The sequence below is a fragment of the Peromyscus maniculatus genome, chromosome 17 (assembly GCF_049852395.1).
Source record: "Peromyscus maniculatus bairdii isolate BWxNUB_F1_BW_parent chromosome 17, HU_Pman_BW_mat_3.1, whole genome shotgun sequence".
Taxonomy (NCBI): domain Eukaryota; kingdom Metazoa; phylum Chordata; class Mammalia; order Rodentia; family Cricetidae; genus Peromyscus; species Peromyscus maniculatus.
This window is the reverse complement of record NC_134868.1, coordinates 56604125-56630030: the sequence shown is the minus strand read 5'-3', so window position 1 is coordinate 56630030 and position 25906 is coordinate 56604125. Positions and strand designations below refer to the sequence as shown.

At 45.4% G+C, this 25906-nt stretch overlaps 1 protein-coding gene across 5 annotated transcripts in view; it reads left to right on the top strand.

Moving 5' to 3' along the window:
• Dlgap2 (DLG associated protein 2) overlaps positions 1-25906 on the top strand; it is a 746370-nt gene that overhangs the window by 60321 nt on the left and 660143 nt on the right. For all 5 annotated transcript variants that reach the window (XM_076553682.1, XM_042262958.2, XM_076553680.1 and 2 more), the window contains one exon: positions 22183-22282. In XM_076553682.1, coding sequence (XP_076409797.1) covers positions 22268-22282 — 15 coding nt within the window. In that variant the 5' untranslated portion in view covers positions 22183-22267. The remainder of the gene's footprint in view (positions 1-22182; positions 22283-25906) is intronic.

Genomic DNA, 25906 nt, shown 5'->3' with positions numbered 1-25906 from the left:
ACAGTCGACGTGTGTGCAGGATGACGGGGCTTTCGCATCGGCTGTCGTGTTCAGTGTGCATGTGGTTTCAGTTCTATTATGACATCGGCGCTCTAAATGCTGAAGGGACCATTTTTCTAATCAGTTGTCATAGTATACCCACCCATAAGTTCAGCTCAGTGAGGAAGGCTTCTTAAAGATATTTCTTGCCAGCCACGGAGGTACATGTCCATCTCAAAAACAGACAGACAGACAGAAACATACCAAACAGTACCCTCCTTTGGTGATCCCCCTTTTCACTGTTCTAGCCAAGGCAGGTGGGTTCTGCCTGGTCGGAGATTTCTTCCTCTTCCTGATGCCCGCACCTTGCCATTTACCTCATCTCTTTGAAGAAGTGATTTAAAACTTTGGCCCATGTTTGAAGGTCAGGCTATCTGTTGACTTCCACTTAGGAGTGCTTCATATTCTTTTTAGACATGATGGCCCTGGACTCTCCGTTGCAGATATTCCCCGGTCTCCGGGGCTTGTCTTTTAGTCTCTTCACTGACTCTTGTGAAGAAGCACCTGCAGGCTTGTGGTCACCTGAACCCGTAGTTAGAAAATGCTCGTGGTGGCGCACGCCTTTAATCCCAGCACTCGGGAGGCAGAGGCAGGCGGATCTCTGTGAGTTCGAGGCCAGCCTGGACTACCAAGTGAGTCCCAGGAAAGGCGCAAAGCTACACAGAGAAACCCTGTCTCGGAAAAAAAAAAAAAAAAAAAAAAAAGAAAATGCTCACTCCTTTATAGGAAGCACGCGAGTACGAACTCTGTTTATGAAAAGCAGAGAATACTTCTGCTTCTAGAGTGTTCTGGGGCTGTTGGACGTCATTGACTACATAGGAAGCAGAACTGGCCCCAGTCTGGTGTGGTACAGGGCAAAACCCTGTGCTTGGAAGAACATGACTGGCTCCTCAAAAGCTGTTGTGGTCATGAGAGCTGGAAACATGAAGTCAGTTAGCACCTTTGCTGCCCCATAGAATCACACTCTTACTTCTGAGATCTTTTTCTTTTTTCCCTGTAGGGAGTAGGAAGATTCTCGCCTCACCCGGACTGTGGTGAAGGTCAAGGAATTGACAGGATGGGTTTGTGTGGCATGTGTGATGGGGATCCCACATCTCTCCTTCTTTTCCTTAGAGCCAGCTCAGAAATCACTTGAGGAGTGACAGGGAGGACCATGGGGGAGTATGGACTCTCTGGGGGCCTTAGAGAAGAACTTCAGAGGAAGAGGTGGAGGGGGTGGAGACTGGGCAGGGCAGCCTCAGAGGCTAGAACCATCAGGAGAATTTCAAGGCAAGAATGGGAAAGTCTCCCTGGGAGGGGGAGGCAGAGTGTGTGACCCACTGACAGTGATGACCAAGGATGTGACTAGGATGAATTTTTTTTTTTTGAAGTTTTAATATCCCGAACTTAGCTCTGTTTCTCTGACACTTGGGTAGAGTGGTCTGCATGTGCCATGGGCCCCATAGGCCCTATATGCTCACTGCTTGGACTCAGGTGGTGCTGTTGGGAAGATCGTGGGACCTTTAGGAGGTGGAGACTCACTGGAAGCATCAGGTCACTGGAGACAGATCTTGCGTTTCACAGCCTGCTCTGTTTCCTCTCTTCCTGACTGAAGACACAGTGTGACCAGCCTCAGGCTTCTGCCTTCCAGCTGCCGTATCCTGCTGTGAGGGACTGTCTGTCTTCCTTATGTTGCTTTTTGTAAGGTCACAGCAATGAGGAAAGCAAGCAGTACAGTTGTGCAGCGATACATTTTTTTTGCATGCTTTTTTATTATATTCATTTTTGGAGAGTATTTCATAAAAAGCTGAAACATAAACATCAGGATGCATTGAAACCTGTGTGAATAGTTACAGGGAGATGGACAGGAATCCGTGCCTTCCATGTCACCTCCTCCTCATCTCTTGTTTAAGACTGGGACAGATAAGTGGCCCTAGACATGCGCCGAGGAGAACTCCATATCTGATCACTCGATCTTACTCCTACCTGTACATTTTCGCTCTCACCTTCTCTTCACACTTCCGTTTCTCAGTGTTGAGCCTCGAACATGGGCACTTGTACTGCTTGGTTGGGGTGGTTTTGAACTAACCTTTGTTACTTGTTTTGAAAAATTATTTATTTTACATCCTGGTTGCAGTTTCCCCTCCCTCCTCTCCCCCCTCCCCCAGCCACCTCTGTTTCCACCCAACCTTTATTATTCTTAATTTGTACTTCATCTTTTACCTAGTTTTCAAAGGAATATAAGCCCATTATGGAACATTCAGAAAATACTGGAAAACGAAGGGAGAAGCAGGATAGACAGTCTTGACCTTTGTGGGTCACGGTCTCCATCTGACCTTGGTTACCCTCTCACTTTTTGTCTTATTTTATAGTTGAGAGCATGCAGCCTTGGGCAGCATACTAAAATTAATCACGAGTGTCCTTTTGCTTATGATTGTAATAAAAAATGATTTCCATCTTTCTTCGCAGGGTGATTGCTGTAGCGATAAGGTGAATGGTTTTTCATCACGTTAAAGACATTTCCCTTTAATGCCAGTTTACAAATTATTCAAAAGATAAGCAATGATGTTGGATTTCTCAGGTGCTTATTCAGTACCGGTCCACATGGGTTTCTCTTTTCTGTACATTTTTTAAAAAAAATAAAATTATAGCTAGTGTTCACGGAATGCTCTTATTTTATAGCAATGTCATGTCGTTTTAATCTACTGCCAGATTGTTCGCTGGTATTTTTTGTTGACAGTTTCTGCATCTTGTGATGATGGAGAGTGTGTTTCAGTTCAGCAGCTCTGGAGTCTAGTTTGCCTGTCTGTGTCCTGCATGGACACGTGCTCCACCCCAGGACAGTCACCTCTTCCCTGCCTGATGTGGGGACGTGAGCTGCTTGCGGGGTGTGTGGCTGGCTTGTGCGGAGCTCGCGGTGACTTGGATTTAGTTGTAGCTCACTGTGCCCCCTTTCCTCTCAACACTGGCTCATCTCCTGTGTCTTCCCTGTTAACTTTGATTTGCTCTCCATTTCTCCAATGCATGTCTTCCAGCGTCTCTTTGTTAACATCTGTGGGTGGGTAAGCTTTCAGAATCCTTGGATGTCTAAAAATACGTGATTCTCACATGAAATCTAATTTTACCGAGTGCTGGAATCTCAATTCACAGCCATTTCCCTCAAAGCTGTGGCTGCCCAGCTGAGGGGACGGTTGCTCCTAGTCACCCTGTCCTTCCTTGTGAGGAGCCTACCCTCCCATCCTTCAGCCTGGTTGAGGCCCTTGTACCTGTTTGCTTGTTTATACTCTGGGGCCCTCTGTGGACACCTCACTTACGCTCATCTCTCTTTAGTTTTGGGAACTTTTCTCCTTGAGTTCTGTCTTTCCTCCTGAAACTGTTTCATGAGCCTTGGACATTCTGGCATTTTCCTTTGCCTGTGTCACATGTTGGTCTTTTGTGGGATTTTTTGATTGAAACCTTGGGTCAGATCTAGACTGTCTTCTGTGTTCTTGTGTGGCCTGTTTGTCCCGCTCTCTGCTCGTAACTGTTACCTCTATGCGGGCAACAGTTGCAGGGTTGCAGCGGCCTAGGGCTCCTGTCAGCCACCTGTGTCTATGTGCTTTCAGTCCATAGGTGAGCCTTCCTCACAGAGGTGCCTTCCTCACAGATGTGCCTTCCTCACAGAGGTGCCTTCCTCAATGGCTGGATGGTCCGTAGGTGAGCCTTCCTCACAGAGGTGCCTTCCTCACAGAGGTACCTTCCTCAATGGCTGGATGGTCCATAGGTGAGCTTTCCTCACAGAGGTGCCTTCCTCAATGGCTGGGTGGTCATGTTGCTTCATTCTGATGACCTCTTGTTGACCCGATGATAGATAATGTTTACAAGATTTCAGTGACCTGTCCTGTGGTGTGGCCTTCCACATCTCTACGGGAAAGGAGGGGTCAGCTAATGGGCATCATTACTGCCCTGTCTTGAATGCCTCTCTTGGCCTGGAGAGAGACTGGTATATTGTGACTTTTAGCCTGTGTATCTAAGGGGACCCAAGGATTTAGTAATTGATGCTCTTTTCCTACTTTCTCCGGTGATCTGACTACAGTGTAGATGCTTAGAATTGTATGCTGAATTACTGTGTGAATTCTGAAGTGTAGAATCTGAGCTCTAGTTCTTTGGCAACGATGAGATTGGGTCCCCAGAGACCATGCCATTTCTACTAAATAGTCAACATAGAGGGTTATTTTTGCTTGAGAGACTTGGCCTAATATCTCCTTTACAATACTGATTTTCTTAGCTTCAGATAAGACTTGGCACACTCAGGCTGGCCTAGCCAGCCACAGATACCTGGTCTAGAGTGTCTGTAGTTGATTTGTTAGCTTTGAACTTGGAGCCAGCGCACCACCATTCATGCCGAGTGAAGCTTCTCTATCACAGCTTCCTACGTGGCTGTGGCATTGTTGCACTTGGGGACATTAGATTCACCTGGGTACCACACTTGGCCGTCATAAACAGTAATGTCACCAGCAGGAAGCACAGGCAGCAGTGGGGTGGCCCCATGTGGAGCAGAGAGGCACTGGTTTCTAGAACCAGAGCTGAAACAGGAAGGGGAGCGTCCCCTTGTTCAGCCTCTGTTGGAAGATGCTCATCCGGGACCTCAAGCTTTCTGTCCTGTCTCTGTGCATGTGTGCCTAATGGGAGACTTGGTTTGGGTTACAAGTAACTTTATCGAGGAAGTAAGTTAGAAGAGAACCCGCAGATGACAAGGCTAGAACATGTCAGGATGCTCAAGGACTTCATCTTTTCTGGTCTAAGCTCCTCTGTCTTTCTGAACACCTACTCCTGGGAAATGGTTTGATCCAGGGCCTGCCGTCTGTCCCGTTTTGTGCCTGCTTCACAGGGAGCCCTTAAGACTTCCATGTTTACCTTCCTCTTCCTATCCTTTCTTTACTGTTCCCTCCCTCCCTTCCTCTTTGTGTTCTTCCTTAAAAAAATGCTTTCTCTAATGTCTGGAGATTTGGGGCTAGAGAGAAGAGACAAGGGCCTTCCATATCAGTGTTTCATGGTCCCGGTAGCTGCTTACTTCCTTTGGAGACTCTGGATGTTTCTCTGATTGTTGCCCGTCTAGGTGGACTCCTGTTGGTGGTTCAGCCGATCCTCCCCACCAGCTAGCATGCCCTTTTAAAGCTACCAGCTGATCATGTTGTTCCGCATCGGACATCTCCCTCAAGCCCAGTTCTACTGCCCTTGGTACCCTTGCTGGACAGCAGCTGTGTCTCTCTGGTGCTCGCCCACCCTCTGAGCCACCTACTATACCAGGGATGGATGTGTCGCCATCATGGGACCACATTTCTCCTCTTGAGAGCTTGTGATATTCAGTGCTGTACTCCTTGCCCTTTACTTTGCTTGGCAAGCATGTACCAAGATATGATTGGAGTATCCCGGTGGCTATGAGGCTTCCCAGTTCCCAGACTCTGCCTATGGATACCAGCTTAGGAACAGGAATTTGTGGCAGGATCTACTATCACGTTCTTTCAGGTTTCTATCGGAACAACTGAATATAAAGTGGATGGATAATAAATGTCAGTTCGCCGAGTTTTAACAGTACATACTATGTATGTTTAGTAGCACATACTATGTCGTCAACACCCACAGTGAGCCGCAGGTATCCCAGCACCCAGCAAGATTTCTGACACCCGTTCCTGATAAATTCCCCAGGGATGGTCCCAGAGCTCATGGCTTTCTGACTTCTGTCAGTTTTGCATTGCTCTGACTCTGAGTCAACACCTTGAGTGGAGGAAAGGGCTACCTTGGCTTGTGGCTTCAGAAGTTTTGACTTGAGATTGTTTGACTTCTTCTTCTTGGGTTGCAATAGGGCAGTGTGTCATCTTGGGGAGTGGACAGTAAATCTGAGCACCTCTCTTCACGGGACCAGAGCTTGCTTGATTTACAAACCTGTGAAATCCTGTTAGGCTGTGAACTTATCAGTAGGTCAGTCCATCCATGACTCATGATGCAGTCACTTACAAAGATGCACCCAGAGCCAGGCGGATAACACATGTGTCTTTGGGGACTCTTCAGATACAAACTGTACTGGGCACTGTCAAACAATTCTGCCTGTTTCTTGGGAAAAAATGGCTTTTCTTACACTATGTATGTTTGAGTTGTCTTAAATGCAACGCAGTATTTTTCAAGTTTATCGACACGCATATATCAACATATATCAGTTGTTGCTTTTCTTTTGCTGCTAATTAATATCCAGTGAGTGAACTCAGAATAAGACGCTGTGGATTTTTCTTCTAGTTGATGGGCTCCTGGCTGCACCAATGTTTGGATTCTGTGAGTAACATCATGTGAATACTTGTTCAGGTCTTTTGTGGTCATGTCATTCTTCTGGGGTAACTACAAAGGAGTGGGATTTCTGTGCCACGGATGTGAGTGTGCAAAGCCATATTTAAGAAGCTGGCAAGCAGTTCACTATAGCAGGTGCCTTCTTTATGTTCCTGTTAACTGATGCAGGGGACTGTCTGGAGCTCCAGTTCTCACTAGCATTCAGAAGCATGAGTCTGTTTATTTTATCCGCTCAAGAGGACCGGAGCAATCATGGTTCAATGAAATTGTTGACATGTAGTTTTTCATTGTCAGCCCCCAGACTACCTAAACAGTGACAGCTGTTTTTCCTCTGACTTCAGCACCATTGTACTGAGTACCTGGTCACACATACCTGACACTGAGCATGTGATAGGTGCTGTTTTCTGTTCCCCCAAAGTGTTTACTGTTAATCTTTCTGATGGTTGCTGTCTTTAGACTGTGAGTCTTGACTCTGGACTCCAGTGACTGGAGTAGGTGGATATGCGTTGATTAATGAGGTCACACACTGCCCATCACTCCTGGCATCCTACCCTCTACCTGTAGATGTTCAGCAATGACTTGTTTTGAGTTAGCTGGTTTCCTCAGGGTATACGAATCCTGGGGGAGCTGCACTCAGAAAACTACCTCCAACCCTTTTCCCTCCACTAAGCATGTGATTGCTCCCAGCATATTCAGCAAATGTCATATGAAGCATGACTTTGTGGTTGCCTTGGGTCCTGTGCCAAAGGGGGGAGAAGGAGGAGGCAGCAGCGGAGGCGGCAGGGGCAGTGGCCTATTGTTGAGATTGTCCCAATAGTTGGTGAAGAGGAAGAAGACAGGTTGGGATCTGAGGCTGTGAATCCAGCTTGGCTCCAGCCTTGCTCAGGGCTGGCCCTGCATGCCTGATTGCAATCACAGCGATGAGGCATACTCTGCAAAAGTGCATTTTGCTAATGATACATATCAAATAATCGATACTGACTGTGAACTTACTTGAATTATTAAAAGGAGTTAAATATTTCAAATTACGGCTGTAATTATGGTGATTGGATGAGCACTCCCACATGCCTTAATTAAAGCCATTGTGATCGCAGACAGAGAAAACCTTGAAAACTTCGGGATGTTATTAACAACCTTCGAGATGGGCCTGCTTCCTAGAGAAAATCACCCCCGGCTGCTGTTTGTGCCCTTTGCTGGATCCTATCCATACAAATGGCAAGTAGATCTGGAGGTGCAGTTGTATGGCATTTGGGTAGGAGGTTCTTCAGCACCTCTACACCCAGGAGGATTTTTCATGTGGTTTTAAGAAGTGCCAGAGTTGTTTAACTACATGTGAAAGATGCCCCAGGATGGTGTTTTCCAAAGATGGGAAGGCCTGTGTGGAGAGGCTCATTGAAGGACCTCTGTGACATTTGCTCATAATTGTCTGTGCTGGGAGACCCGGGCTGCATCTGTACTGTGCTTTTAGACAATTGGAAAAGCCAAGGACACATGGTTGTGACTAAGGGATGCAGGTATTGGCTCTTAGCTCTTACAGTGGGGTGGCCTCCATCCACATGGAAATTGTCAACCCTAGCTGGGTAGGGCCCAAGTCCTGCTGCCTAGGAAACTGACGCTGGTAGAGCAGGAAGCCTTGTTGATGAATGAAAAGTCTGTATTGGGGCGGGGGTGTCTTTGTGTACCTGTGTTTACATATGTGTATGTACTTGTATGTTTGTGTGTCTGTGTGTTCTATAAGTGGTGCTGTATTTGGAAGTGGCATTTGTTAGAAGGAGGTCAGAGTCCACAATCCTGCCTCTTCCATGTGATGTTTCCCTCAGCCTGGCCTTGCCACTGTCCTCGGAGTGCTGCCTACTCTTCCTGTCTGGTGGCATCCTGAATGCCTGTCACCTCTCTGCAGCAGGGTGTCTTTTAAAGGCATCATCTCTCTAGGCTTACTGCTCTCAAGAGTCCGTTTGATAATGGTGTTCTCTGCTTGGATGTACATATACCAAGCAAGAGGCTGCATCTGGTTCCTCCTCTTCTGAGCACTTCCTTTTCATGCCATGGAATTCTAGACATGTATTGTTTGCTACTTCTCTAGAGGCCTTGGAACCTGGGAGAATGGAGCCTAAAAATGAGGCAGACTAGAGTCTCATGCCATAGCCAACTTTATTCAGAGCCTCAGTCAGTTTCAACTCTGAGGGTTAAGAAGAGTCACATGAATAAAGTTCTCATGAGTTCAAGCTGTATATAACCACAAGGACGAGCTTCACATGATACAAAACATGTTTTTCCATAGAGCCATATAAACAGATAACAATAGCCAGTTGTAATGAATGATCTGAAGTAAACTCACTCCTATCCAATACACCTGAGTGGGCCATGGAAGACACATTCCAAGAACAATTCTGTGTTTTTGAAGACACTGAGGTCATAAGACTCTTGTCTTATTTTCTTGGAGTTTCTCACAAGCACTCAGAATTCCTCTGGCAGGACTTCATTCCTTGAACCGTGTTGTGACAATGAATGATCCTCCTGCCTCAGCTTCCTCAGTGTTGAGATTTTAGGCACGTGGCATCATGTCTGGTACATCATAAGCCCCAAAGCAGTAATTATTAATGTTTACCCATAAACTTTATTGTACGCATCTGGAGTTTACAGCACAATTTCATGATCACAAGTGGCCAAAGGCTAGTGTAGAAAAGCAGGTTAGCATAACCATAAGTTCAGGGAGAGCCCCTAAAATCTACCTCTTACCATCTGACAAGGTACAGAATTACTGGTGGAAGATGAGACAGTTTCCAAGGCTACCACTTGCTCAGCTGCTCCTATGGGGGATGCATTGGTTCTGAGAACCTGGGGCCCCCTAGCTGCTGAAACCCCAGCCAATGCTGTGTTGCCAGGGAGGTGCCTTCTGGAAGGACTGTACAGTATCCACAGCCAGAGAATTTTTTTCCCTTGTTGTTAGTGACCAGTTTCTTCTTTCCTAAAGCTGATCCCACAAAATCCAGTTTGTATCAATTTTCTTAGGACTCCAGCCTTCCCCAGAAATATAAATGCTTGGGCAAAAGGGACTGCATTCTAAATCAGCCAGAGAAATAGACCATCCCTTGGACTTTGCCATACTTATGCCACAATTACAAGCATAATGAACGAGCACATTAAATTTGTGCATTATTGATTAAAAATTAACGTTTTGCTAGCATCAGGAAGGAAGTGTAACCGAAGAACTGAGGGATTTCATGAGGAATCTGACATTAGATTGTGGATAGAAAAGACAGGCCTGCTAAATGCATTCCACCTGCAGCCCCAGTGAGCTGAAGCTGCTCTTTGGTTGCTAGGGTAGAGAGAGGCACGTGCTGTGAATTCAAACAGCAGCAAATGGGATATTGGCTCAGAACAGAGAACAGCATCCTCTCCATGTGACTTCGATGGAGTCAAGCATGCTCGCAGAGGGCTGCGGGAAGGCCACGCATGTGTTTGATACTATTACCCCGCTCCTGGGGTTGCTCGAGGTCTGCTGGTTTTGATTTGGAGCAGGCCCTGTCTTCTTTACCTCCTTGGCGCTCCCGTGTTAATCCTCTTAGCTTATCTGAAGGAGAAGCTAATCTCGGTGGGCACTCCATGGCTCTAAAGAAGCACGCATTTGTTAGCCTTTCTGCCAGTCAGCATTGAGTGTGATCTGGTGAGCTGAGCCGGCTCTGTGGGCCCAGGCTGACCTCTGATTCTCCTCCGCCCCAAAGTCTTGTCAGTGACAGGAGAAATGGTTGGCGTTTTACAGTGTGTTCTGTAATCTCCAATTTGTGCGCATTTGAGGAAATCGGTGCTGGCTTCAGCAGCCTGCACTTTGACTAGGAAGATGTCAGCGTAAGACCATGAGAAGAAATCAATTTAATTATTTCTTCTCCCTTTCCCAAGAATGTTTGAAAATTTCTTAGACACTTTTTTTTTTTTTTAAAGTTCAAACTCAGTTATAGTATCCAGAAAGAGCCCTGGTTGTTCCCCACAGACCTCTATCAAATCACCTTCCTCTATGGAGAAATCCAGCTTCCGGCCTGAGCAGTTTTTGATCAGTGATTTGCCCCCAGCAAATGACACCTGTCTTGCAGGAGACGTGTTTTTTTCTTCCTTTTAGGAGATCCAGAATAACAAAGGGGGTACGTGCATCCATAGAGGAGATGGGAGAAGACTTGCTCCGGCTCCTCAACCTGCTCCTCCCCACACTCCTCCCATGTCTCTCTCATTTCTTCCAGGGGAGTTCTTCCGCAGAAACCATCCTTACAGGTTGGCACAGCTGTCTACATTGGTGCTGAGGATTGTCAGTGGGGTTCAGGTTCTCCGCCACAGCCCCTCCTCAGCCTCTGTCCAACTCTTAGCCGTCTCCCTGCATGCTCACCGGGCTCAGCCCTTCTCCAAACTGCAGCCCACACCCATGATGGCTCCCTGCTCACAGTGGAGTCATGTTTCAGAATGTCCTTCGGTGTACCTGGTTTTGAATTCCCACATCACCTGCGTGGTTTTTCTCTTTTTCAGCTTCAAGAAGTCTCTGTACCCATTTATAACCATCGTGGCCAAATGTGTTATGAATCATCCTGTTTCAACCTTGTTTGGTTGTGATCTGGCCTGGGGACATAACCAACACTTACAATCGCATTTCTATGGGAAATAAAACTACACTAAGGATTTCAGCATGGTCTGTTAGTTTCCGCTGGGTTTACTCTACTAGATCATCCCGTGTAATGGAAGAAAATGGTAGAATGCAATCATTTCCTAATTTATCACATGACACTTGCCAAGACCATTTGGAAACCCTATGGAAAGCTGGGTATGGCACTACTGTACAACTCCAGGAAGATGCAGGGCAATAGTGACTGGGCTAGGACTGAAGCTTGTGTAGTCAGTTAGGATTGATTTGGGTGGATGTGGTAGAGCCCCAGCTCATTTGATTTCCGAGAGCTTGTTTGGAGGTTGTAGCAGGGGGGCACAGCTACTCCTGTACCCCTACCTCAAGACCAGTCCCTCCTTTATTCCAGGAAGGCGGTCCTCTTTGATCTAGTGTGCAGCTCTGGGAGGGATGCACATGGAACAGTGAGGGAGGAAGGGGACACCCTCCTAGACGGCCAGATTAGCTGAGTCAACCCTGGTGATCAATGGGGTAACAGATGTCACAGCCAGATTGCTCTCACACCCTCATCCTGCTTATAAATGCAGATGGTGCTTGTAGAAACGGCCTGAAGGCCGCAGTGATATGTTAAGGGTGTGGGTTCTCATACTCCTCTTAGCACTGTGCTCCATCATAGCCTGTGGCTTGCACCCAAGTGACTGTCACATGGGAGCCTGTGGCAGCTGCTACTTCCAGTATCTTCACAGTGTTCCCCCAGTTTCCCAGTAGAAACCACACTGTTGACTGTCCTTAAGTCACTGTGTCATGTGCATAACTTAGATTAGTCCCTGTGGATGACGGACAGGCCACACCAAATGTGTAGTTCTGGATCATATGGACATGGCAAATCCCCCAAGGGTGGAGTAGGGCAGTGATTCTTCAAGGGTGGTGGAAGTAGGCCACAGGAGGAGGGTTTGACTCTGCAGGTGGTGGCTATCGGTGGGGTGACATCCTTGCCAGCAGTCTTCACTGTGTGGTTATTTATCAAGGTCTTTGCTCTAAGTTTTGGAGTGGGTGTTGGCATGTCAGAGCTCAGTTATTCCTCTGGTGTATTTTTTTTTTTTTTTTTTTGTACAATGCGGAGAAAGCATGATTGATGGAGCAGTTTCTCTTTCCAGGACCATGATTAAGTGAAACTGTAGACTGTCCCGCTTTTCTGCATAATTCTCAATGTAACATCAATCTTCTTGCTCAAGAGGTTATAGATATTAGAGAACAATACCTGAAAGAACACATACTAAGTTATCACCTGCATGTGTCATAACAAGATAGACAGCAATGGAAAAAAATGATACTTAACGTCATCATAGTTGGGATTGTAGAATTCTGCTCTCTGCAGGGCATGCCCCTGACTGTGATCTCCTGCCTTCAGTGAGAACCTTCAAATAGTTCTCTTTTTGTTTTTTCTTTTCTTTCCTTTATTAGTTTTTTTTTTTTGTGTGTGTATGTGTGTATGTGAGGGGTGGGGAGGAAGAAGAGGGAGGGAAGGAGGGAGGGAAGAAGGGATGGACTGACTGACTGTCTAACTTCAGGCAGATGTGGAGGTCAGAGGACAACTTGAAGGAGTCAGTTCTCTACTTCCACTGTGGATTCTGGGGGTTGAACTCAAAGTACTTTTATGCCCTGTGCCATCTTGCTGGTCCTCAAACAGTTCTTGATGAAAAGACGTTTTGCTGCACAAAGCCTTTGTGCTGTCCCCTCTGCTCTGCGTCGAAGGAAGATGTAGATAAATCCTTGTTCCTTCTCATCTCCTTTCTCCCCCTATCTGTCTCATATCTGTCAGATGCACACACTCTGTGATTTCTAGGACACTTGGCTTTGTTTTTCTACCTTTTCCTTCATGCTTAAGGCTTCTTTTGAAATGGGAGGGTGTCGTCTCACAAGGAGGAGGTGGAGGAGGAGAGAGGCGATTGACTGCTCTCTTCGGGCAGGAGGACCAAAGCTTGACGAGCTAGTGCTGACGTGGGGTGGAGGAAGCTCATTACTGAACAGCTAATGAAGCTAATGACAGCATGGTTGCCATTCACAGGGTCAAGGAATGAATCTCTCTTGCTAATTCGTGTCATTTTGTGTGATTGGTCTCAGGGCCACCTGACTACGGCAGATGCGGTGCCTTTCCCAGAGGCTTGTTGGCACCCTGAGAACAGATAGATGTTCTGTAGGTCTCTTGTACCTGTGTGGGCCTCGCTTTCTCAAGCTTTGGGAAGTTTTTTTTTTTTCATGATTTTATTGAAAATATTTGTTATGCCTCCTCTTTTTAATCTCTTTTTATGTCCATAATTTTTCAATTCTCCCTGGTGTTTTCATGGTGTTCTGTTTGTGTGTTTTAGAAAAATAATTGCCATTTTCTATGACTGACTCATCCAACTCCCCTACCTTGCTTTCAAGCGCCAGTACTCTCTTTTCCTCATAATGCACTCTGTTGGGGAGAATTTCTAGTGATCTTTTTATCTAAGAAATTAAAATTTTCATGTCCATCTTCATTTCAGCTTGTGTTTTCTTCAGTATTTCTCTTTATTGAATTCTATTTTCATATTATGAATTGTCCTCCTTATTTCATTTAGCGGTTCATGTTTCCTTGGGATTTAATCAGTTTGTTCTCGCCTCTCTCAGTTCATTTGGATGTTGGCTTGTGTCCTCTTTAAACTCTCCGAACGTATTTATAATTGTTCTTTTGAATTCTGTGTCTTGAATTTCATCTCTGTTGTTGTCATGGAGGACCATTATTATGGGATTGGTGTTTTCTTTTTTGGGGGAGGGTATTGTTTTAGTTTTTCATACAGATTTTGTTTTTCTAATGAGACCTGGACATCTGGAGTTAGGTTTTGGTTGAGTCTTTTGCTTTGTGTTTTCAGCCCACCAGGCCGGAGAGTAGAGTGAGTGTCAGTCTGGGTGGGTTGGGGAGGAAAGGAAGGTGCAGAGAGGGTTTTGGATGAGGGGCTTGCTTTACTGGGTCTGTTTAGCTGGGCTGCTAGAGGATAAAGAGGGGGCTCTTGAAGCAGCGGAGGAGATGGAGGAGCTCAGGGAAGAGGGGCTGTCTTACAGGTCACTGGTCCATGGGCCAAGCTGAATGAGGGTTTCCAGGGCTGGAAGGGTTGCAGGCAGTCAGCGTTAGAGGGACCGTCTGTCCTGGTCCAAGGCAGTCTGGCTGGAGTGGACCTCCAGGATTTCTCTATTTGAAATTTTGATCAGTCTGTTGACTTTTGCCTAGAACATTCATTTTCATGTCAATTTTATGGCTAAAGACCTGTCACTAGTAACATTCTGGAGGTGAACTTGTAGCCCCCATCTCTGTCTTGGTCATCTGGGTGTCTCTCTCTCTTCCTGTTCCTCTCTTCATACCTTCCCCTCTCTGTCCCTCACAGTTTTGGGCAGCTCTTTCATGTAGCCCTAATGTCTTAGGTACTCTTGGCTTGACTTTTGCTCTCCATGATCCTGTCTAGTTCAGGGTGGTTCCTTGATGATGTGGCATTGGAGTGGGTGGGTGGGGGGATAAAATCTCTTCTTTTTATTGTAAGAATCTGTTTCCCGCATGAGTCAACTTGACTGAGATTAGTAAAGCTTTTGTGACCATATCTCCTCAGTAAGAAACAAGCTGCTTGACCGAATGGCTCCTCACATTCCCCACGGAGTGGGAAGAGTCTCCAGTTCTCAAGGTGCTGTAGGGTAGTTATCTGTGTTTCCCGGTCTGCCTTGTTCTCTGTCGTGTGACTCATCCAGGAAGCAGCGCCGGGTGTCTGTCTGAGTTGCTCCCCAGCCCCCAGTGCTGACATGCCTGGCTCGTGATGTCCGGAAGTCCGGAGTCTGGGACGGCCTCACAGCTGACACAGTTCACGGGGAGATCCTCGTTCTCAGAGGCGTCAGTGTATCCAGAGCGCGGGGTTGGAGCTGGACCCACTCCTGCACCCTTTTTACCATGCCGTTCAGGGTCTGTAGGACTCCTGCTATTGGATCTGCCTTCTTTTCTCTGTGAAATACATGGTCTGCCCACCAGGCACCTGTGGCCCACCCGTCATTTCCATCGCTCAATCCTGTCTTCTAATTCTTCCAATTTTACTATTTCACTTGGAAATTTGATTTTGCTCAAATTCACATTATACCAAAATGCTATTTATTATGTTTTTTAATCATTAGTTAAAATATTTGGCAAAATATAGTGTAGCCAACCTGGTATAAACCATTGCACGTCTGTGCCAATGGCAGTGCAGTACTTACGAAACAGTTGCAGATACGAAGTGGTAGATGGCCAATCCTCGTATAATTGGATTTCACACAAGCCTCTTCGCCACCCCTTGTTTTTGAAGCATGTTCTGTAAATGAAAACTTCACTGCACTCTAAATTGTTTTTCTATCATCCTCATTTATGGCACATGACATCTTGTAATTTTTCCTAACCTTTGTTTGCTAAGTTATATTGGTATTTTCAATAGGATAATCAACAGCAAAAGGGGCATAATTGAGTTTTCTTGTCCAATTTGTTTATCAATGGCTTTTAAAACTGCACAGAAGAGGAAGAAAAATGGTGCCTAGCAAGTTGTGAATCAATTTCCTCATGCTGCTGTTTGTGCGGGTTTTCTTACTGTGCCAACAAGGTGCCTGAACTCAATTTCCAGTAGTTCTCATATTTGGGGAGGTAGTTGCATTACTTAGGGATGCATGTGTGAATGTAAATGATGAGGTGATCTTTGTCCTTCTTAACAGCTAGGGGTGTAGCTGGAGAGCTGTTCCCAGAATTCTCCTCTTTCCTTGTCCTACCTGGCCAGTCAGTGTTTTATTTATACAGAACGATATCCATAACATAGGGGCATTGTGTTTGTGAGTGCTGTCTATGGCTGCCTGATCTGTCAAAGCAGATGCATATTAAGCAAGTAGAAGATCCTGTGCCATCCTCCAGACATCCAATCCTTGGAGACTACTGTTGGGTTGTCTGTGGTGTACCCTAATATTGTGTACCCTAATAAACTTATCTGGGGTCAGAGAACAGAAAAGCCACTAGATACTTAGGATAGGCAGTGGTAGCACACGCCTTTAATCCTAGCATTCCAGAGGCAGAAATCCATCTGTTCAAGGATACAGCCAAGCATGGTGACTCACACCTTTAATCCCAGGGAGTGATGGCAGAAAACAGAAAGGTATGTAAGGCATGAAGACCAGGGACTAGAAGCATTTGGCTGGTTAAGCTTTCAGGCTTTGGAGCAGCACAGTTCAGCTGAGATTCATTCTGGATGAGGACTCAGAGGCTTCCAGCTTGAGGAAACAGGACCAGCTGAGGAATTGGCAAGGTGAGGTAGCTGTGGCTTGTTCTGCTTCTCTGATCTTCTAGCATTCACCCCAATACCTGGCCTCAGGTTTGATTTTATTTATAAGACTCTTTAAGATTCTTGCTACAGTTGTCTACAGCTGTACCGTTGTCTCCATGCTTTTGGGCACTTTGGAGGAAGATGGCTGTACTAGTGGCCATGGGGTTTGTACTAGGTGCAGACCTCTTACAGACAAGATCTCTTCTTACTTGCAAGGCAATTTCTGATCATGTGAATTTCATGATTACACTTTTTGGAAGACATCAAAAAAAAATCATTGAGAATTCTGGTCAGTCCTCCTGACACCTTGGGGGTGTGGTTAGCATCCAGATGAGGACAGTCTGTGGGAAGAGGCGGGAATAACCCCACAGCATTATGGAGTCACGGAATCAGACTGCCCTGGGCTGTAGACTTGGATGGTTATGGAAGCAGTTAATCGAATTAACATTGGTGAAGAGCTTGAGTTAGTTTTTCCATCACTTACAGTTCATTGCAAGGGTCTGGAAGGGCCACAGGGAGTGGATTCTCCAGATGCCTGCCATTGTCTTTGTCAGTCAGGGTTCCCCAAAGGACGGTGCTGAACAAGACGCACATCTGTTTCCGTGTCTGTTGGGAGAACAAAGGCGAGAGGGGGATTCATCATGAGGAGCCTCTTGGGGTCACAGATGCTGGGGTCTAGAATCTGCATGGAGGGTCTCCAGGAGACAGGTGAGTTGTTGATGCTGCGGTTTGATGCACTTGCTAGCTCCCTCATGATCTTGTTTGGTTCATCCCATGTGAGGACATGAGAGGCCTGAACTTAAAGGCAGTTGCCACAGGAAGCCTGTGCCTTCTAGTGTCCTCAGAGGACATCTTCTGTCCCAGTCTCCCAGTGACTTGGCACGAATTATTCCCATGGGAAACAGAGTTCCAGGAAACAGCAGTGGAAGAAATAGGTGTGGCAGTGCAGGGCAGTGAAGTCTCTTGTTGTTAGAGACATAGGATCGTTGGAGGATGATTCTGTTGCCGATAATTAGATGCCCAGCATATTTTCAGTGGGATCTATAGCTACAGAGTAGCATGCCACAAACTAATCAGACAGCCAACAAATGGAATTCAGGTGGCTAGAGAACCTTGCATTGGTTGTATGCTAAAGTCAGATCAACAGATTAGCATTCAGCTGTTAGGAAGAACTGAATTGTAAAGTCAGACCCACATCGTGATGGCCAGCTTTGGAGCAGATGAGTACGGAACTCAAGACAAAATAGTGACCATGGTAATGAACCTTTAGTAAAATTGCTATTTAAACCATGTTGATTCCGTTGAATGATGATTTTGAACACACATGTATATGCTTGTAAAGTCATTAGAGATTTTCTTTCTCTCAAAACATGGGCACATCACACACAAGGAAGCGTTCTCCAGTGATGCCTGGGAAGACCATGCTGATTGGAATTGCTAAAGAAGTAACTTCCTGTCACCCATGGCTCCAGAGCATCCTCAGACTGGATTAGACCAACAGAACATGATTTACAGGAGTTTTGCCAGGGCCTTGAGATACTAATCTGTAGGGATTATTTTGTAAGAAATTTGAGAGTTGAGGTGAAATGCTTGGTTTTCTCATTGACTATAAGAGATGAGCACCAGCTAAAGTCAGATGACTTTAATGGGCCATAGCCAGAGATGCAAGTTTTCAAAGGCCTGCTTAGAAGAATCACCGTCTCATGATTCATACATTCCACATGAGGTTTTATGAACTGATAATTTTATGTTATTTAATCTTGCCTCAAGTGATAAACACCATTGTCTTTTAGTTATTTCAAAACTGGGTAAATTTAGCAGAAAAAGATCATCTCACTTAAGATTGTAGATAATATCCTAAAAAATACAAGCTAATTCAGTCTATCTAGATGTGTAATATAAGTAAGTAGGCATTGCTCTATAAGTGAAATATTTGGTAGTAAGATCTTGGTTGTAATAATGCATGAAGTGAGCTTATTAGAGAAAGAACATAATTATATCATTAGATAATGGAAGACCTTGATATAGTATAATAGCCATTTCTGGGAACATTTCAAATGAATATAAATGATATAAATGGATGTAGCATCTGGCAATTACAGAAAGTGTCCCCGACATAGACAGGAGTCTCTAGTCTAGTAGGGAGTTTATCAGTGCTGTGGAGTGTCTGAGAAATTTAGGACTGCTTCTGCAAACCCATATGATTCCAGTACAAATGTTGTTTTGTGAAAATATATGAGGTTAGAGAATAATCAGTTGGAAGATAGAAGTCTATATAAGATCTATTTGATAATAGGAACTTTGATCAATACAATATCACTAGATAAAAATCACCAATGGTATTGCACATGATAAGGTAATGGGAAACCGGGTCCCATGTCAGAAACCATAGCCTCACAAAACGCCTTGGGATGAGAAAGGGGCACCTTGGACCACTGGAAGGGGCATAAACTTGTCAGTAGAGAGGTGTTTAAATGGCAAATTCACTGTGAACACATGTCACTCTGAGGGTGTTTGTCCCCGTGTGTAATTGCACGTGGGCGTATCTGTGGGTTAGTTCACGGCAGATGATTTTCCTGTTGCGAACAACACTGAAGTGGGTAAGAGGTGACTTGAGTAAGGGGCAGTAAAACTGACTCATGAGAATAACTTTGCAAGATTGCTCAACAGTGAGTTTTTGAAAAACCTGAATTGTGGGTTCAGTGCTAGGAGAAACACCAATGCTACAGGCAATGAGTAAATCTGTGGATGTTTTTATATGAATGGTACTTTCAAATTAAGACAATACAGATTATTTAATAAAATGTCTGGAATAGTTGGTTGTCTACTGGAGAGAAATAGAATTAATTTCTAATTTACAGCTTAAAAATTTTAAGTACCTTACATATATAGTAATTAAAAATAGTTATAGAAATTTTAAAAGAAAACTTAGGGACTTGCCAGACAGCTCAGCAGCTAAGAGCATGTTCTAGAAGAACTGCCGAGTTCAGTTCCCAGCACTGATGTCCGGTGGCCCACATCCACCAAGTCCTGCTGCCAGGGATCTGACACCTCTTGTTTGCAAGGTGCTGTATTCACATGCACACACCTACCCACAGACAGACGCCCACACATACACTGGAGATATAGTAAATGACTGTAGAGAAAGTAAAGAACAAAAGGACAATTTCATATGATGTGCTTTTTAAATGTTAGCATGGAGAATATCTCCATAACCCCAAATGCCATCAAAGACATAATTCATAATTGACAGATTTGGACACTCAAATAAACATTATCTTTTCAGTTATTGGAAAAAATTCCATTAAGGAAGTCAGTAGGTAATGGCAAACTTAAAGAAGACATTTGCATGGGGTTGAGGAGGTAGCTCAGTGGATACAATGTTTACTATACAAACACAATGTCTAGAATTTGGATTTGTAACACTCACATAAATGTTGATGGACATGATGTTCTGCCTGTAATCCCATTGCAATCCCAGCACATAATCCCAGCACCTAGCAGAGACAAGGGATCTCTGCTGGAGCCCACTGAGGTTTCCTAGTGGCTATACCCAGCAGGACTGCATAAGAGGATGATTGGGCCATGGGCCTAGCTAGTACTAGGTGTTTGGAAGGGTCTGCACTTGGCTGTATTTAGCAAGGCGGGGGTCTTTTGCCCCTCCCCTTGGCATTGCTATAAAAAGTTCTTTTGAATAAAATTTTGGGCTGGTGGGTTTTGACCCAGGCCCTCCTGACCCTATCCTATGTTTTTGTCTTTTCTCTTTCTGTCTAAATATTTCTCTCTTCTCCCTGTTCAAGAGTATCCTGGTTGTAAAAGTGGGGCTGGTCCACCACAGATCTTCAGAGCAAGCTGGCTTGCTAGACTATCTGAGTTCTGGATTTAAGTGAGAGACCCTGCATCAGCATATAAGGCCAAGGACAATAGAGGAGGACACAGCATCAATCTCAGTCTTCCATAGGCACATACATACACATACATGTTTGTGGGGTACACACTTGTGCCCCATATATATGAATGTGCAAACACCACACACACACAGACACACACACACACACACACACACACACACACCTAATAAAAGGTAAACATTTACAACTGATAGTGTGGTTGAGTGGTCTGACATATATAAAGATATCCTACACAGTAATTAAAACTGTACACCCTGAAGGAAAACCAAAGGAACACAGTTTGCACAAAAAGACACTTGCTTAATAACCAATTTAAACGATTCCCAGACTCCATGAAAATAACAAGAAACTTTGTTTCCACTAGAGAAAAAAACAACAAAGATTTATAATATGTGACCATGTAAATTGAGACTAATGTTGGTAGACTACTATGTGAACAATGTGCACATCCTTTTACTCCACAGTAGCATTTCTAGAGATGTTCTGGGTAAACTAAACTGAAAAGCATATAAAAATTTCTGCACAGTTCTTAGCAATTGGACACAGCACAAAACCCAAGACTGCGGGACTTGCAGGGTCAGTTATGATGCGTGTTCTCTCTCTGTGCACACATGGGTGTGTGTATGTTCACATCAGCGTAAGCATGTGTGGAGCATGTGTGAAGGTCTGACACAGCCTCATGTTTTGGTCCTCGCCTTCTGCCTTGTTTGGGACAGGATCTCTTGTTTTTCACTGCCTGTGCCAGACTCCCTGGCCCATGGCCCTCCAGGGATTCGCCTGTCTCTGTTTCCCATCTTTCTGTAGGAGTGTTAGAATTATAGACACACGATACTAGGTCCAGCATTGTGTAGGTTCTGGGGCATCCGAGCTTAAGTCCTCACACTTGGGCAGTTAGTGCTTCTCTCACTGAGCCTACTCCCCAGTCCAACTGTGACCCTTTAGTACAAGAAAAAACAAAACAAAACACTGAGTAGTTCTGTGTTCACAAATGTGGAGAAAAGCGGATGGGGTAAGTAAAGGTCCACTCTGAAAGGTCCTGATGATTGATGTCTAGACTTGAGTTGACATGGATAGACAGCCATGAAAGGTTTGTGTGAACTGGTAAGGAGAAATGAGTAAAACTGACCCTGAGTGTTTACATTATTATGTAATGAATATGCCCCAAATGTACTTGTTAAAAATTCATATCCTTGGCTGATTAGCATTGTACATTTATAAGTATTTACTTAGCACCCAGTAATCCATCATCAAACTGGTGTTTGCCCAAGATTCAGGTGACAAAACAGTTTTCAGAAGGCATTGTACACCACACAGCATTCATAAGTTTCAGAATAACGTGTCATGATTATGACTTTTAAGAGTCTCATAAAGTACACGTAGGAGAGTGTTTTGTGATCCTATCAGACAGAGAATGTCGAATGTTCTAGTATGTTATGGAGCCACGGTTACTCTGTCACCTGGCTTGTGTTTGGTACAGTGGCAATTTCATGTGCTGGCATGCAAGGCATGGAACACGTCAGGAGTTTTGAAATCCGTCAAACACATGGATTAGCACTTATTTTAAAGTGAGCGCAACCTTCCATGTCGTCTGGGGGTTGCAGTCCTTTTCTGTGACTAACACTTGATATCACTCCCGTCTCTCCATGTGCCTGGCTCGTGGGTTGGTTCCCAATGCTGGTTTAATCACCAAGTTGCAGAAGGAGTTACAAATCTTGATTTAAAGCGTAGTTTTTCTTCTCCTCTCCGGTTTAATATTTTGAAGTTGTTAAACCCATTTATCATTTCAAATCCTGCTTTAAAATTGAGATATTTTTCACAACTGTGCATGCCATGTGCATAGCTCTCTCTGTGGCTGTTCTTAATCTACTTAATTATTACTGAGTTGCTTATTTTTAATGTATACTCCGTGTTTTTTTTTTCCCCTGGGGGGAGGTTGTTTACCCTTTTTTATCATTTTATCCCCATTTCTATCCATTCCTCATCTTAGGATTCCCCACCATCTGAGGCCCGGCCATAGTACTCCGTGATTTCCCAGCAGCTTTGGATCCCCAGCCTGCACCCTGCCAGCCATAATGGGGACAGCTCAGGTACCGTGAGATCTCGCTATTCCTTCTTTCCTTTCTGTGTTTGTTCATTCTCAAGCAATTCCTCACTGCCTGCTGAGATAGGGCCTCTGTCCCAGGAAGGGGATAAAGGGGGATGGGCCAAAGTCCAGCTGCTAAAGGACCCAAGGAAACAGGGGAGGAGCTGGTGAGCCAAGGATGTCTGTAATGGTAGCATCGCATGCCCCAAACCCTCCAGGTGCTTCCGGGCAGTGTTTGCTAATCAAATAGCGGGGCATTAATAATGTTATCAGAAACTCAGTGGGTTTGTGTGTATGTGTGTGTGTGTGTGTGTGTCTGTGTGTGTGTGTGATAGTTAAGTAAGGGCCAAGGTAATATTGACATTGGTGAGGCCCCTCCATAGTATCTGCTACTGCTGTGTTGCCTGCTGAGTGGTCTGTTCAAGGGAGCTGAATATGTAGAGATGACAGGGATCTAAACACAGGTTCCTACTGGCTTTAAGAAGGCTATTCTGTGGGATCTGGTAGTTAGTTGTAGCTGTGCTGGTGTGTGCGCATGAGTGTGTGCGTGCGTGCGTGCGTGCGTGCGTGCGTGCGTGCGTGCGTGCGTGCGTGCGTGTGTGTGTGTGTGTGTGTGTGTGTGTGTGTAAGGTAAGTGGAGTTCTGCATCCAAAGAGGTGGGTTGTGATCTGGCAGGAAAACAGCTCTTAAATGATAGCATCCTTCCCACTGCTGCTGACTTCAGTGCCTCATCTTGGGGCAACCCAAGGAACCTCTAGGAACATGACACCCAGTTCTCAGACCTCTGGAATGTAGTTTAGGGCAGAACTGTAACTTCATGGCTCCTCATTGCCAGGGAGTAAATCAGATAGCCAGTGAATCTCCATGGGAGAGGCATTTCCTTTCATTTGTCAAAGGGCAGTGATGCTTATGCAGAATGTAATTTTATTTCTTGCTCCCGAAGAGATTTAGATTGATGAAAAATGTCCTGCGTTTGGATGGATCCTTGTTGCCACTACTATCCTGACTGATAATCTCCTTCCTTTTCTCTGGTGTCAGACATTCTTGACTCAGGATTCAAATACTTTCCTTAAGGATTTCATAGTCTCAGAAGCTGGTGTCGACCTCAGGCTGTAGGTCAGTCTCCACAGCCAGAGCACTCGCTGGGTCTGCTGGGATCTTGGAAGGTTTGCAGAGAGGCTTGGAAGGGGTGTGAGGCAGGCTCTATCTGTCTGTCTCTGTGTCCCTCCCTCCCTCCCTCCCTCCCTCCCTCCCTCCCTCCCTCCCTCCCTCCCTCCCTCCCTCTTTCCTGCCCTCCCTCCCTCTTTCCTGCCCTCCCTCCCTCTTTTCCTCATGCTGCCGAGACCAACCATAGCTCTTCCATAAGGCTTCCCAATAATAAACAAAATTCACCAGCTGGTTTAGCCAGAAAAGGAACTCATTAAACAGAAACTGGCATTCTGTGCATCTCTCACAACACCAGATAAAGTTGCTCAGCACAGAGCTTAGTCCTGGGCTCGTTTACCTGTGGGAAAGGCATGTGGGAGATAGAGCATGCAGTCGATGCCTGCCTCCAGCTGCCAGAAAGGCTGGAGAAACCTTTTTGTTGTTCACATTTATTTTTTATTATACCCTGTGAGGGGTTTACAGGCAGTATGGGGGAAGCCCTCAGTGGTATAGAGATGAATAAAATAAATGAAAAAGAAGAAAAAGGAGCTTAGGGAGGTGGGCTTAGAAGAGCCGGGCAGCCTCTAGGCCCGCGTCCTTGAGATCACTGAAGGCTGTTCATCTCCCGACCCCCTTCTTTCTTCCTCAGACTTTCAAGTGACTTCCTTTGTCTTCATGTGGGCTTCCCAAGGGGTACTAATCCTAGTCTAAATCCTTTTCTGGTCTGCAGTGTTGGCTCTGCAACCCCAGGACCTGGTGCAGATGAAAGCATTGTCAGTGAGCCCATTGGGAAGCCGGGCACACATCGGCTTAGTTTTCATGAATGAATGTAGGTGTGACATGGCATACAGATGCTGCAGACATCTATGATTGCTGAGGTCTCTGCTGCTGTGGTACTGCTGGTCTGTTTTTTTTTTAGGGAGGTGGTGAGCTTTAATGGTAAAATCATTTTGTTGTTATTCATGTTTAAGTTTTGAGACCCTGTTGTCCTGTGGGTCCTGCAGCTAGACCTCAGCTCCAGGCCAGCTGGGTTCACTGGGGTGTCCAGAATCTCCCAGTGCGTTTCCTTCATAGAAATTCAGATTCTGAAGCAGCAGAGCATCAGGGCGGGGCAGTGAGGGCAGAAATTTGAAGATTCTGTCTACCTCTTGGTTCCTAGGTCCCTTCTTCCCGCTGTAGGAGAAACAACTCCATTCTCTAGGCTTCTAGGCCAGTTCTTAGCACTCCAAAGAAATCTGACTTGGAAGGGAGTTGCAAGTCTCTCCTCTGAGGGCCATTGAATGGTCTGGCAGGACCCTCTACTGCGCAGCATATCGGGATGGCCCACACAGGATTCTCAGCCTCTTGTTGGCCTGTTTCCTGGCCTCATTTAGGATTGACATGTCCTGTTAGAGCCCGAGAGTGATCCTAAAGATGTAGGGTGAGGATCAGGTATACACATGTGGATCAGGTTTTGGTGTTATGGGGCTTTTCTGACAGCACACTATCACCTTGGCATCCCTGTCTCCTCAAGATTCTGGCCTCTAGCTGGGTGGTAAGACATCGCTAGACCTCTGATCCACTGAGAAACATCATCGTCTGTGAGAAGTTGCCTATAATTTTCCCTGGTTTTGCCCTTAGTGCCTGTGGCATCAATGATGACCTCCAACTCTGTGTGCTGGTGACATGGGTCTTCTCTCTCTGTCTTTTTTTTTTTTTTTTTTTTTGGTTTTTCAAGACAGGGTTTCTCTGTGTAGCTTTGTGCCTTTCCTGGGACTCACTCTGTAGACCAGGCTGGCCTCGAACTCACAGAGATCCTCCTGCCTCTGCCTCCCAAGTGCTGGGATTAAAGGCATGGGCCACCACCAACTGGCTCTCCCTGTTTTTCATTCTGCAGGTTGCTGACTATTCATCTTTCCAAGGAACCAGCTCTTGTTCCACTAATTTTCATTGTTGAGTTTATATTCTCCGCTCAGCTGATGTTGATGCTGCTCTTTATTTATTCCTTTCTTCTACTTATCTTTGGTTTTAATTCATTCTTTGTTTTTAAAAAAAATTTGAAGGTTAAAAATTCAGCCATTGATTTGGATCTTGATTTCTTTTCCAAAGAGGCCCCAGGTTCTGTAGACTTATCTTTGGTTTTCTACTTTGTTGGGTGCTAGATATTTTTGTATTTCCATAAATACTTCGGAGAGGTGGCAAAGCTGCTTGGAAACAGTATCATCTCTTTGCATTTTGTGGGGTAGGATCTGCGGGAGCCCTTCTCGTTCCCCGAGATGCTGCTGGTCCTCACCCCCCCAGTCTCCACCCAGGCTCTGGGATGTGGGTTTCACTTAGCTACCGAGACTGGATCTGTTTTCTGGTTTCAGAGTGACCCTACTGTGTACTGGGTAGTACGTTCTTATTTTCTAGCCATGTTTGGGACCTAACCTTGTTTTAAAGCCTTACTCATTTGCATGGATTTAAGAAGGGAGAGGAAGCCAAGATGGGTGTCCCATTGCCC